Source organism: Megascapheus bottae, chromosome Y, assembly GCF_031878675.1.
Source record: "Megascapheus bottae isolate mThoBot1 chromosome Y, mThoBot2.hap1, whole genome shotgun sequence".
NCBI classification, from domain to species: domain Eukaryota; kingdom Metazoa; phylum Chordata; class Mammalia; order Rodentia; family Geomyidae; genus Megascapheus; species Megascapheus bottae.
Genome location: NC_143548.1, coordinates 7256916 through 7270357, shown reverse-complemented (window position 1 = coordinate 7270357; position 13442 = coordinate 7256916). Strand labels below are relative to the sequence as shown.

The 13442-nt window shown below is 39.7% G+C and overlaps 1 protein-coding gene and 1 pseudogene across 1 annotated transcript; one reads left to right on the top strand and one right to left on the bottom strand.

Annotated features, from left to right (window-relative positions):
* Nucleotides 1-44: 44 nt before the first annotated feature.
* LOC150040264 (eukaryotic translation initiation factor 1A-like) lies at nucleotides 45-11708 on the top strand. The gene is made up of 6 exons (XM_090327337.1): nucleotides 45-159; nucleotides 1416-1499; nucleotides 6494-6597; nucleotides 8568-8618; nucleotides 11522-11603; nucleotides 11704-11708. The coding sequence occupies exons 1-6, from the start codon at nucleotides 144-146 to the stop codon at nucleotides 11706-11708; spliced, it is 342 nt and encodes a 113-aa protein (XP_090183463.1). The 5' UTR covers nucleotides 45-143.
* On the bottom strand, nucleotides 3631-5677 carry LOC150040265 (pinin pseudogene; annotated as a pseudogene).
* Nucleotides 11709-13442: the final 1734 nt, after the last annotated feature.

The following is a 13442-nucleotide window of genomic DNA, read 5'->3' as shown; positions in this document are numbered from 1 at the left end:
CAGGCAGCGGAAGCCAGGCCAACTGCCACTGTTGCTCCCGTGTCTCTTAAGCTTGCCGCCCACCACACAGTTCCAGGAACCGGTGTTCGTGTTGGGAGCTCGTGGCCACCTGCCGAGAGCGCTTCCACTCTCCCCCACCCACCATGCCGAAAAATAAAGGTAATGCGGCTAGTTCCGGGCCGGCTCGTCCGTCTCGTGTGCGGGCCTTGAACCTCCTTAGGCCCGAGACAGCCAGTTCTCCTTCCGGCTTGACTGCTGCTTCTGACTGGGCTTGGGCGGAGGCCCCGGGACGATTGGCCCATTTCCGAGTGTGGTCGTTTGGGTGCAGCCGGCGTCCTCCTGTGTAGGTCTCCTGGGCAAGAATGCAGGATTTTGCCTCCGACTGAGGGCGGACTGCACCTCAGGCCCGCTGGGAGCCGCCCGGGCCTGGCCCGTGGGGCGCCGGGCCTTCCGGGAACTCTCTGGAAGTCGTTCTCAACCTGAAGGCCTGCTTGGCGTCTGTGCCTCAGACGCATAGATGGTTAGCAATATGGCAGGAAACTTCCAGCCGAGCCCTGGGTGGGGCCTTGACCCACCCTCGCCCGACACCCATCCTGTGTGGGTTTATCTCTAGCAAAGTTTTCTGAGGTCAGCCCTTCATACAGTACAGTAAGATTTTCACATTCGGAGCACTGTGGCATACTTAGCCAGGTTTTTCCTGCCTTTCCCAGCACTGGATAGTGTGCGACTAAAGACCAGCAGGGTCCTTTGTTTTCTCCCCCGAAACACCACAGATTCGATTTAAGCACTGCCAACACAAAAGCCGAGACGTGGGCATCGACTGAACTTCCTCTTGTAGACAGACCTAACGCGTGCGGTCCTGTGAATTATCCCGATCGTTTCGTGAACATTTAAATACCAAAAAGGGTGATTTTTTATGTGTGTGTTTATTTTTAACGGGACAGATCCATCCTTCACAACCCGGAACAAGTCTTCCATGTTCATGCTCTTGAGCCCAGAGCTCTGTACGCTCTTGATGTTTGACAGCTGGCTGCAGAAATGCCGCTTCATTTCTCCCTAGACCTGTTAAGACGTGCCGTGTTCCACCACTTCCAAATAAGGCCCCCAGTCCTATGCGTCCTGGTTCAGTGCGGTATCCCAAAGGCGTGCCATTGCCACTCTGCTGTTTCCAAACCAGTGGGCAGATCACAAATTAGGTTTTTATTTAAGGTACACTAAAAACATGCATGCAATAAAAGGAACTCCTGGAACTCCCAATCACAGAAAAGGATAAATTACACGGTAGCCATTGTGTACCCGTTCCACGTCCCTTCCCTTTTCCTCTCTGTATGTACAGCCATCCGGAGTACTTGTAACGACGCTTAAAAAGTAGGTAGAGTGCGACCGTTAATTCTCTCATTTACTTTTATAATCAGGTAAAGGAGGTAAAAACAGGCGCAGAGGTAAGAATGAGAATGAATCTCAGAAAAGAGAGTTGGTCTTTAAAGAGGCTGGACAAGGTAAGTAAGTCTTTTAGAGTTAGGCTTCTCTTATTAATGATACCTTTGTTGATGTTTAGCCTCAAAGGATCTCCTTTAAAACATAGCAAACTTTTAGTAATGACATTCAAACTGTGTGATAGTCCTTTGTTCAGGCAGGTGTGAATCTTTTCATTAGTGATCCTCAATTTCCTGGATACTAGGGTAGTAAGGAGTAGCAACACAGTGTTTTTTCTTGAGATGGAAGGAATCTTACTGTATTTTTGTTTAATTTGTATCATCTGCAGCAGCACCATGATTATCACGTGCTCCTCCTCCTTATTGCCTCCTGTGTAATGGAGAGGCACCCGTTTGTCTTGAGCTGGAAAGGGCTTGCTAACTTTTTTTTCTCCAGGCTGGTCTCAAAAGTGTACATGGGTGATCCTCCTGATATCCACCTCTTTGGCAGCTGATTTATGGACAAATTCCTACTGCAGCCCAGTATGAAACTGTTTACAAACCGTATGTAGATGAGATCTGAATTGAGTGACTGTGCTTGATGAGAGGCACTGTACAACTGGGAGCCATATCCCTAGCCCTTTAATTTCAGTAAGGTAGAATCTTTCTGTAATTTTTTCTCTCTCAGTTGTTGTTTTTCTCTTATTACTATCATTGTCATTATATTACTATTGTTATTGTTGTCAAGGCTCCTCCTTCTTCTTATTGCCTCCTGTGAAACTGGGTCATAAGGAGAAGTACCCATTTTTCTTGAGATGGAAGGGAGACTTGCTGACACTTCACCATTCTCTGCTCCAACTAATCTCCATCTCTTTGCTGGCTTGTTTATGGGGAAATTCTTACCACACCAGGCATGAAACAGATATTAATCCCAATTTCTGATCAGTTGTCCAGATTTACATTTTGTACTTTTTCAGTATTCATCCAGAAATTTTTTATAAAACTTCGGTACGGAGTGTAAAGTTTGGTATGGAAATTCCTCCTGCGCTGTTCTTTCTGCTAAGAAGCGTTTTTGTTATACGGGGTCTTTTATTATTCCATATGAAATTTTGGATTGCCTCTTCTATTTCTGAAAGTATGTTTTTAAGAGTTGGTTTAACATACTCACACTTATACAAGTTGCACGGAGAACAAAAAAACTAAGTCTGGAAACCATTAACTTGAATATACAAAGCTATAGTGTTCTTATGAACTAAAAACAGGCCATTTTGCAATGTATGCCCATATCAAAGCACAAGTACTAATCCTAAGCAGTCACACAAGACTTAAGCCACATTTATTTGCACATGTATTGTAATGGCAACAAATACTCCATACAGGTTTATGAAACTCCAAAGTTGTCACTTGGTACGCTTGCGTGTTATTTTGCTTACTTACAAAGTCAAGGCTTCCATACAGTGGTTCCTTGAACAAAACTTCTCTAAAACACATATTGGCATGTTTCATTTAGAACCAACAGAAATGTTAAGACAAGACCACAAATTCAAAATCCAAGTTTAGAAGATTTCTTAGAAAGAAGTGACCATTAGTTTAACAGATTGCATATAGTGTTAGCACAGAGGTAACATCAAAGACAGAAGTACAATGCTCCCATCATCAGGAAAATGACAACCAAAATAGGAAAATGCTTAGATGAACAAGGGAGATCAGAAAATAGTAAATGATTATAAAGCTGCAAAGACCTGAGAGCTAAAGCCAAGTAAGTGAGGAAATGTCCAGAAACATCCTAAGCCTATTCAGTATCTAGAGGTAAAAACTGAAAAGGCATCTCAAAAGTAATGAAATGAACATTTATTCCTAAAAAGCAATGTATGATACAGAATTAGAAGGGAACAGACTTAAAAGATTTACCTATTAAGATATACAGATTCTTACTGAAGCCTATAGGATATTTAGAAAAGATGACAAGAGATGTTAATCTTTTTATTATTATTTTTACATATTCCGGAACATCGCATAATTTTGATAAATAACTCTTACAAAATTATGCAAAAAGTACAAGAATGTCTGGTAAACAAACAGTCTGTGTTTTCCAAAAAGATTTTTTACAACCTGCAACTCTCAAGGGAGCATCCTCCTTACAAGGAAAGGTAATCCTTTAACTCAAGAAATCTTCTGCTGCAAAGAATAGACTAGGAAAGCCTGGCTTCTTCCGTTAACACCTTTTGTCTTTCCCATCTGATTTTCGGTCTCTCTCACTTCTTGAAGATCTTTTGCCTGGTCGACTACCCTCTGATATAGATCTCTTTCTGTCAGACCTGGAATTCTTATCCTTCAATCTTCTTGTGCCTATGCCACTACCACCTTTGGAAGATTTGTGACTTCTCTCTAATCCTGACGTATCCATTCCCTTCGGATCCATGCTCCTACTGTGCTTTCTGTCTCTATTGTGTCCCCGGCCCCTACTTTGACTTCTACTCTCATTACTACTAGTAGTACTGCTGCTCCTATCTTGGCTACTACTACCACTTGTGCTGGAGCTACTACCAGAACTGCTTTGACTACTACGCTGCCACTGCTAGAACTGCTTCCGCTGCTGCTATTGGTTGAACTGCTACTAGAACTGCTACTACTGCTGTTGCTTCAGCTTGTACTCTGGAGTGCGCTGTTAAACTGGTTCCACTACTGGCACTTCAGCGAGCTCTACAGGCTCAACAGCAAACTCTTTCCTCTCAGGTAGTTGATTCTTTTGTTCCTGAATAACCTGAGCTGAAACAGCTAATGGCAAAGTCTCAGGCTGAGAAAGAGGCTGGGGTTGATGAACTTGATTGGGCTGAGACTGCGTCTGGGTTAGAGGGAGGGCCTAAGGATGAGCCACAGGCTCAGGCTGGGATTCAGATTCTTTTTCAAATGCTTTTTCCTCAGGTTCCTTCTCCACTTCTATAATACTAACATTGTCTTTTGTAGGAGAAAGAGACTTGTATTCTTTATCTGGCTCAACTTCAGATTCCATCTCTGGCTCCAATTCTTTGCTAGCTTTATTTTCTGAAGGCTTTATGCTTTCAACTTGATTATTTTCCATCACTTTCTGCTCAGCAATTACATTTTGGACATTCTCAACCATCTCTAGCACATCCATAACTTCTTCAGGCTGACTATCCTGTTGTTTTTCACTTTCCTTTGCCTCTGTTTCCTCCTCAAACTTAACCTTCATTTCCTATTTTTGCTCCTCCTCCTCCTGTTCTTTCTCTGCATCACTATGCACTATGCCTACTTTCTTTGCCTCTTCTGCCTCCTTTATTTCTACATCATTGTGCTGATTACCTGTCTCCTCCAACTCTTCCTCTGGCTGTGCCACCTTACCTTCTTCTTGTTCCCACTTCTGTTCTTCATTATGTAGCAGCTGATGCTCTTTTTCTTTCATGGTGTGCCTTCTAGGCCTATTTGTTCTGCAAATTTGAGCATCTACCTTCAAATAACGCATTCATTTGTCTCTGTGATTCTTCTATTAGATTTGGGGTATCTGGACACATTCTTCCAGGAATATAGAACAAATGGAGATCTGTGTTAGTTTGTATATACTTAATTACCTTGGCATTATGTTCATTGCATTCTTCTTGCAGCTGTGGAAGCCCAACCTTACAAAAGCCACCGTTCTGTCTGTTTTACACATCTCTCTTCAAATAATTCTCTCCTCTCATTTTCAACTTGCTTTCTCTCTTCTTCTGCCTGAACTTCAAGTTTTTGTTCAATTTCCTGACGTCTGTTTTGCCTTTCAGTAGTAACATTAGATTCTTGTTTAAATTTCTGAAGAGTACCCAACAACAAGCCAAATATTCATCGATACCTCTACTTTCCCTTTACATCCATATTTTGATCCTGGATAAGGAGGTCTCTGTGTGTGTGTTCTTTGGAGGTAGCTACAGCTGAAGACTGTAGTGCCAGCTTATTGACATCCTCCTCCTCTGGGTTGCTCTCTTGGTATGATTCTCTTCCTGTCCGATGCTCCCCACCCAGCCTACCGACTACCACTTCAAGTCTCTCTGTTTGCCTAGGGGTCCTCCTCCACTATCAGAGAATCCACGCTTCAGCAATAAACTACCACGTCCTCTACCTCCAGAAAGGGCCAGCTGTTCGGCTTGGATGAGTCTCACGTCATTTGGATCTCACCCCATGAGCTTGCGGATGTTTTCATCTACATTGTTTAGGCTCTCTTTGGCCTTTTCTAGCTGTTCCTGCAAAGTTCTCACTGTGACCACCATCTTCTGAAATGTTCACATTTTTCAATTACATAAAACATGCTTTTCTATCACCGAAGGCCTTTCTATATTTGCCTTTGAATTTCTTATTTGTATAACATGTGGAACTTAACAGCAAACTTTCTTTTTTGTTGCCACATGCTGGAAATGTTTGGAGCACATGTATATTCAGTAGCTATCAGAAAAGAATCTCACTGCTGTGTAGACAGCCTTTTCGTGTGTCAGATTTTCTCTGGATTAACTGTGCTATGGAGTGTTGTGTAGGTTCTCTTACATTTTATTTCCCTTTCCTACTCTCCTCTTTATTTTTGCCAGTTCAGAGCTTTGATCTAAAGCCCTGAGCACTTAGGGTTTCTCAAGGATAAATCTCTACCACTTGAGCCACTGCTCCACTTCTGTGTTTTTCCTATGTATGTGATACCAAGGACTCAAACCCGGGTCTTTGAGTGTGCAAGCACTCGACCCCTAGGCCAAACACTTAGCCCCTCCTACCCCACTTTTATTCTCTTCCCACAAGATGTCCATGGCTTCTATTCTTAACAGTATCCTTCTTAAGAACATTGGGATGGTTTGAGGAATACTTGAACTCAACATCTGACATTTTACCTCTGAACAGTGTTTTTATCTTATAGATTATTTGATAGTGTAAACGTAGGACTTACTAAAAATGAAGCCGTTTGTTTTAGCTTTCTCTGAGGCAAGGGAGATTTATTTGGCAGAGAGTGATACTAGTATGTATAAATGTATGTACATATATATGTATTACACTGGTCCTGGGTCTTGAACTCAGACCAATGTTGAATTTTATCCCAACTACAGAGTATGCACAAGTTCTCAAAATGTTGGGAAACGGACGATTAGAAGCAATGTGTTTTGATGGCATAAGGAGGCTATGTCATATCAGAGGAAAGTTGAGGAAAAAGGTACAGTATAAATTTTTCTTTACTTCATGGATTCATATTGTTGTTGAGGGTGGTCGTAGTACTGGCCTTTGAACTCAGGTCCTCTAGCCCATCTCATTGTTGTGCTGTAATATGGGTTTGCTATAAAAATAATTGGTTTTAAAAGCTAAGTAAGGGGTGATATTGTCCAAAAAGGGAAATGTATTCAATACCTGACTTATACAATGGTAACCTCTCTGTATAGCACCTTCATATTAACAACAAAATGACACAAAAGTAATTTCTTTTAAAGTAAGAAGAGATTTTTTTGTGGAACTCTCAAAACTCTCTGGAAAAAGAGTGCTGTGCATTATGATATAGAAAATAAAATAAGATCCTTGATCACTCTCATTTTCCCCACCTGTATTGTATTTTGCTAGAAAGATTCATTATGCATATAACACTGAGGAAACAAATAAAATGAATCTATAAAACAAGCGGTCTCGATTGAATTAACTGTTGGTTGTAGTAAGGAATACAAAAACGTAGGAATTATTTCAGATGGAAAGAGACTACAGGGTGTACTAAAGAAGTCAGTGTTCATTTTTTCAGTTCCGTGAAATGAATGTGGTATTAGGCAATTCTGAATCAGATATATTAAAAAATAGATTGCAACATTAGACTGGTTTATAAACTACATTATGTGTAGGAGATGCATACATAGATATGTGATACATATGTACATATCAGCCCTACATATCCTAGGATGGACTACATGTATATATATATATATATATATGCCACATGGTAGACGCTTTATGTCTAATCATCTATCTGACATACATATGTGATACACACACTTGAGTCTGTGAGTTCCTTCTTCTCCAACTTACTGGCATTTATTTGTAGGAGCTATCTTACTTTATTTGTATTGATGTAATATAGGAGAATAAGCCTGTGTGGGTGGCTTTTAAAGAAAAGCAGTATTTATTATAGTGTATGAGACTATTACCATTGGTGGTGGAGCATGTATGGTGAAGACTTGCTAACTGAATCTTAGTTGAGTGATGACATGTTGAAAGTGACCAAAGTGTTTTCTGGACCTTTTTTTTGGTATGGGCACAAATCTTGATTCATCATGATTCACCAGAATTAACCTCCTCCCCATTATGTATTTATTTATTTTTAATTTAATTTTGGTGCCAGTATTGGGACTTGAACCCAGGGCTTTGCTGAAGGGTTAGCATTCTACCCCTTGAGTGACAGATCTGTTTCTAGCTTTGTGGTGGTAAATTGGAGCTAAAAGCATCATGGACTTTCCTACCCATGCTGGCTTTGAACTTCAGTCCTCCTAAGTAGCTGGGATTGCAGTCACGAGTCACTGACCTTAGGTCAAGGTAAGGATTGTTAATGTAAGCATTTTGCAACACACTGTTCTGCCAATGACAGGACCTACATTTCTGTAGATGGAGGGTAGAGGTTTGGTTTCGATGGGTAATTCTTGTTTATTTGGATAACAAACTATCATCACTAACAGTTGTGGTACTTGGTCTCATTTTTTGTTAAAGAATAATTTTTCTGCCAAGGATTTGAAGTAAATTTGGCATATGTCATGCGAGGCTTCACGTATGACTGTCAGGACATCTTACATTTTTTGCTTTATTATGTCTTCCCCCTTTATTTTCTGCTGATGAGATTTGAGCCCAGGGACTGTGCATAGGAGGAAAGTTATGTTTGCACAATGAGCTACACCTCTAATTTTAGTGGGTTAATTCTTTTTTAAAGCAGTTATATACTGTGTGAAAGACAATGTCTCATTGTAACAGAAAAGTGCTGTATGACCAAAGGTGGACTTGAACTTGTGTTCCTGGTTGTGTTGGCTTTCTGCAGCACCTTTTCATCTTGCAGGTGTTGATGTGTACTTTGCCCAAAATAGACGAATAATAATGACTGGTTTATCTAACACTGCTCTTTATGATTTGTGGTAATATGCAATAAATTGCCTTTTACAGGTTTGGATAAATGCCTCAGACATTATACTGGTTGGTCTGCGAGACTATCAGGTAAAAATTCCTGTGTCTTTATTACTTAGTAACAGACTTAGCATCTGTGTTCAATTCCAGGCCCTGTCCCTTCTCCTCATGCTGATATTTATTAAGAGCTAGTTGAATTTGAAGACACAGGATTATTTTTATCCACAAGGGTTTCAAAAGTGGCTATAGAGACACGCGTGTTTTTGTGGGAAAATGTTTTTTGTTTCTTTTAAATAGTACATGCAGTTAATAATCTCTAGTAGGTCTAGATAAATATCATCATTTATTTGAAAGTTCTGTGTTAAGCATCAGTCAGTGATAAAAGACTGGTGTTGGCTGATATTCCCATTGCTGTTATCGTATGTGTTGTCTTTATTGCTGTTTAAATTACCTTCTCTAAAATGAAAATGGCAGTTTATGGTGATGTTTTCAATGAGTGCATTAATTTTACAGACAAGTTGGTCTTTCTCACTGCTTTGCAATGTTATTGGTGCATATTGATTATATGTGGGAGGTTTCATTGGACATTTCCATTTGTACATACTGTTTATGCTGATCATATTCACCTCCCTACTTTCTCTTTATTACGTGAGCTTTTTGTCTTCTTTTTGTAGTGTTTTAAAAATGAATTTTTATTGATCTTTGAATACATACACACCTTAAACCTCTGTTTCACCAGAGGCCCAAGTCATGTTCTATCCATTTTTTTCTTTTGGTGCCAGTCCTAGGATATGAACAAACTGTTGGGTTTAATGGGGATCTCAGGATTTGGCCCACTGTGTGCTTTGACTTGTAGAGTATAATGATCCTCTTGCTTCAATCTCCTGAGTAACTGCTGCTATACACAGAGAGCATTTCACTGGCTCAGGCTCATTATTTACTGGGTTTAGAAATCCAAATCTGGGAACTTTACAGAGTTGAGGAAATCACAAATTTGGGGCTGGGAACATGGTTCATGACTACACAAAGCAGTAAAATTATAAAAATGTTACAGTGTTTTCGTGAACATTGAGACATGCATGCAAACTATTAACTGTTTGCTATAAATTGAAAATTTCTACTAAAATAAATGGCAGAGTCCTCTATAAGTTTCAAACTTAAGAAGTATATTTGAGGCCTGGAGTTTGGCCTACTAGTAGATTGCTTGCCTAGCATGCAAAGACCCAGGTTGGATTCCTTGGTATCACATACATAGAAAAAAGACAGAAGTGGTGCTGAGGCTCAAGTGGTGGAGTGCTAGCCTTGAGAAAGTCCAAGGACAGGGTTCAGTCAAGCCCAGGACTGGCAAAAAAAAAGTGTATTTGATTATTTGATTTTCACCAGTTTAAAAAAAATACAACTATGTAAGAAAGTATCACTACTAGAAGTAGTAGTTTTGTTTTGCTATTGCTCAGTAGACTACTCTGTAGATGTTTGTTATCTCCTCTTGGTTTTAATGCCCAATTCCTTTATTTCTTTTGATCATTTGTCCAATTATAATTGTCATTGAAAACAAAATATTCAAATCAGTATCCTCCCAGAATTTTTTAACTTTACAACTCATCCCCAGCCCCCATGTTTTTTGTTTTGTTTGTTTGTTTTGTTTTTGCCAGTCTTTTGGCTTAATCTCAGGGCCTGCACACTGGAGCCACAGCACCATTTCTGGCATTTTTCTGTGTACTGTGGAATTGATCCTGGGTCTTGGTGCATGCTAGGGAAGCATTCTACCACTAGACTAAACTCCTGACCCTACAATTCTACCCGTTTAAAAAAAAAACACAATAGAAATATATTGTGTTGGTAGTTTCCACTTATGGACACAGCAGTCTCATCAACATCTTAACATTTCTTAACATTTTTTAATACATTTACTCTAATTCTTTCTGAAGTTTTTGCCAGTCCTGGGCTCAAGCTCAGGGCCTGAACACTGTCCTTGGACTTTCCCAAGTCTAGAGGTCTACCACTTCAGACCCAGCACCACGTCTGGGTTTTTAATCTATGTGTGTGGTACCACGGAATCGAACCCAGCTCTTGTGCATGCTAGGCAAGCACTGTATCACTAGGCCAAACTCTCGACCCCTAGTTTTTAAAATTTTAACTTTATTAAAACGTGGTAGATCGAGTTTCTTACTCCTTGTAGATACCATTCTAGTGGCTGAAATTTTACTATTGTTGGCCGTAATTCCCAAAGTGACTCTTCCACTTTCCTAACAACTTTCCTTTTTTGTGACCCTTTCCATATCCTGAGAATGACAGAACATAGGGCAAAAGACCAATGCATTTTAAGACCATTCTATAGCTGTTTGCTGGATTCAAAGCAGGGGTCAGGGCAAAAACACACTTATACTCACAGACTTCAAAGCAAATAAGGAAGCGGTAAAATACCCTTGAACTTGGTGTTGTGCACTGATTGAGTTGTCTCCAGTCAGTTTACAAAGGTTGGTTTGACCAAAAAACTACACTGCTGTTTTGCAGCCTTCCAGTCAACAAACAGCGTTAAATAATAAATAAAATGTGAAGCTTTTTCTGTTTTGTTTTTATGAAGATTGAAAGTGCAGTAATCCTTTCCATGTTATGACTTACCATAAGTATGTAATATACTTCTTTCCAGAGAATTTAATCCCAGAGAATATTTTTTCAGTCATGTGGCTTGAACTCTGGTCCTGGCCACTGTCCTTCCGCTCTTCCGCTCAAGCCTCCAGTCCTATCCCTTGAGCCACAGGGCCACTTCCAGTTTTCCAGTGGTTAATTGGTGATAAGTCTCATGGGGCTTCAGCGCCTGCGCTGGCCTTGAATGGCAATCCTCAGATCTCAGCTTCCTCAGTATCTAGGATTAGGCTGGTTAGCTATCTAGCCTGGCCAGCTGAGCTTTATATTAATGCCTGTCATTGAAGAAACAAACAACTGATAATATTTGTTATAAGAACTTTCAAGGCTGTTTGTTTATTCCTAAGGATAACAAAGCTGATGTGATTTTAAAGTATAATGCTGATGAAGCTAGAAATCTGAAAGCATATGGAGAACTTCCAGAACATGGTAATTTTCCATTCTTCTTTTACAATGTTATGTGTTGTTATTTTGTGTAAAGGTTTAGGTGAACAAGTTGTGATAAAATTATGTCTGTTTACATTGCCAGTATAGTAGAAAGGAATAGTAGGACTTGCCTGCAAACTTTTTTTTTTTTGCTTTTCGTTTTTGTTCGTTTCAAGCCAGTCCTGGGCTTTGAGTTCAAAGTTTGGACTCTGCCAATGAGCATTTTTTCTCCAGACTAGCATTCTACCCATTGAGCCACAGATTCATTTCCATTTATTGAGTACTTTATAGGATCAGGGATCAGATGAACATCCCTGCCTGGGCTGTCTTCAAACTGTGATTCTCAGATCTCTTGTCTCTTGAGTAGACTTATAGGCATGTGGCACTACTCCACAGCCCTCATAAACAATATTTGTGGAGGAATTTGTGATTTTGTAAGCTCCTAATATTTATGTATCAAGGGAATAATATACATATACATAAATAGTCTATGATATACATGTTAACATACATATAATATAGGTAATAATATATACATGACAATATATTAATGTTTATAATATGTATGTAGTACATATACATAATTGTAATAAAATAGGTATATAGTATATAAATATGTACATGTGTATATGTGTCTGGCTGTCTGACTGTGTGATGTGTTGCAAATATGCAGAGAGAAGGCTTTTCCTCTTCTGTTCCAGTTGGTACTATTGGGATTTGCTTACCTAGTACCTCTAGGTTCCTAGAAAGGTACTCTACCACTTGAGTGAAATCTCCAGTGGGTATTTTTTTTCAGGGAAGCTGTTAACATTTTTTTAACCAGAGACTAAACTAATACCGAGATCCTTCTACCTGTTGATTCTCTTGTAAGATGAGATCAAAGGCATGCACAACTACATCCAGTTTGTTAGTTGAATTGAGATTTGCCAACTATTTCCCTAGGTTGGATTTGAACCATGATTCTTTCTATCAACAAATAACTGAGATTATATATATGAGCCTAAATAACTAAATAACTTTCTGTCTGCAAATTGCAAATAGATTGTAGGGCTGATCCATGCATCTGCGTGGTTTCTTGTGGCTAGCAGTTGAGCCACAAATTTTGGTGCCTCATAATGAGCTTGCTTGCTCACAGCTGGTGCTCTGCTATTTAAGTCTTGCCTATCTAGCCTTGTTTTACTAGTTCATTGGAACTGTAGTGTTGTGAACTTCTTTTGCTTGAGTTGGTTTTGAGCTGCTATCCACTGTAATCTCCCAGCCTAGGAATACAAGAATGAACCCCTAGTATCAGAACTCCAACTTTTCTTTTGAAATAGGATCTTAATATTTTTGCATATGTACATTTCTGTGTATATGTCATGTGTCTTACTGTCTCTCTTCCTGCCTGTCCTAAGGGCTTGAACTCAGAGCTGATTGGTGTGCTCAGGGCTAATACTCTACCCCTTGAACTCTACCGCATGACTGCCTGCTATTTTATGTGGTTAACTAAAGATAAGAGAGTGAGAGACTTTCTGGCTGACACTGAACTGTGATCCTCAGATCTCAGTCTCCTGAGTATTCTAGGATTACAGGTATGAGCCAGCATCCCCTAGATGAGTGCTTATTTTTGTAGGAAATGAAGTTCATATGGTCTTGACATTGTTCTATATAGGAGGTTTTTTTGAGGTACTTGTTTTGTTTTGCCCTGCTGGAGATGGCACCTAGAATGGTAAACAATTTTGAGCTGCTTTGTATTCCTCTACTGAGGAATACAGGGAAATATAGGGAAAACCAGTATAAATATATATACACTTGTGTGTATGTGTGTGTGTACATATATATATATATACACAGAATTATGTA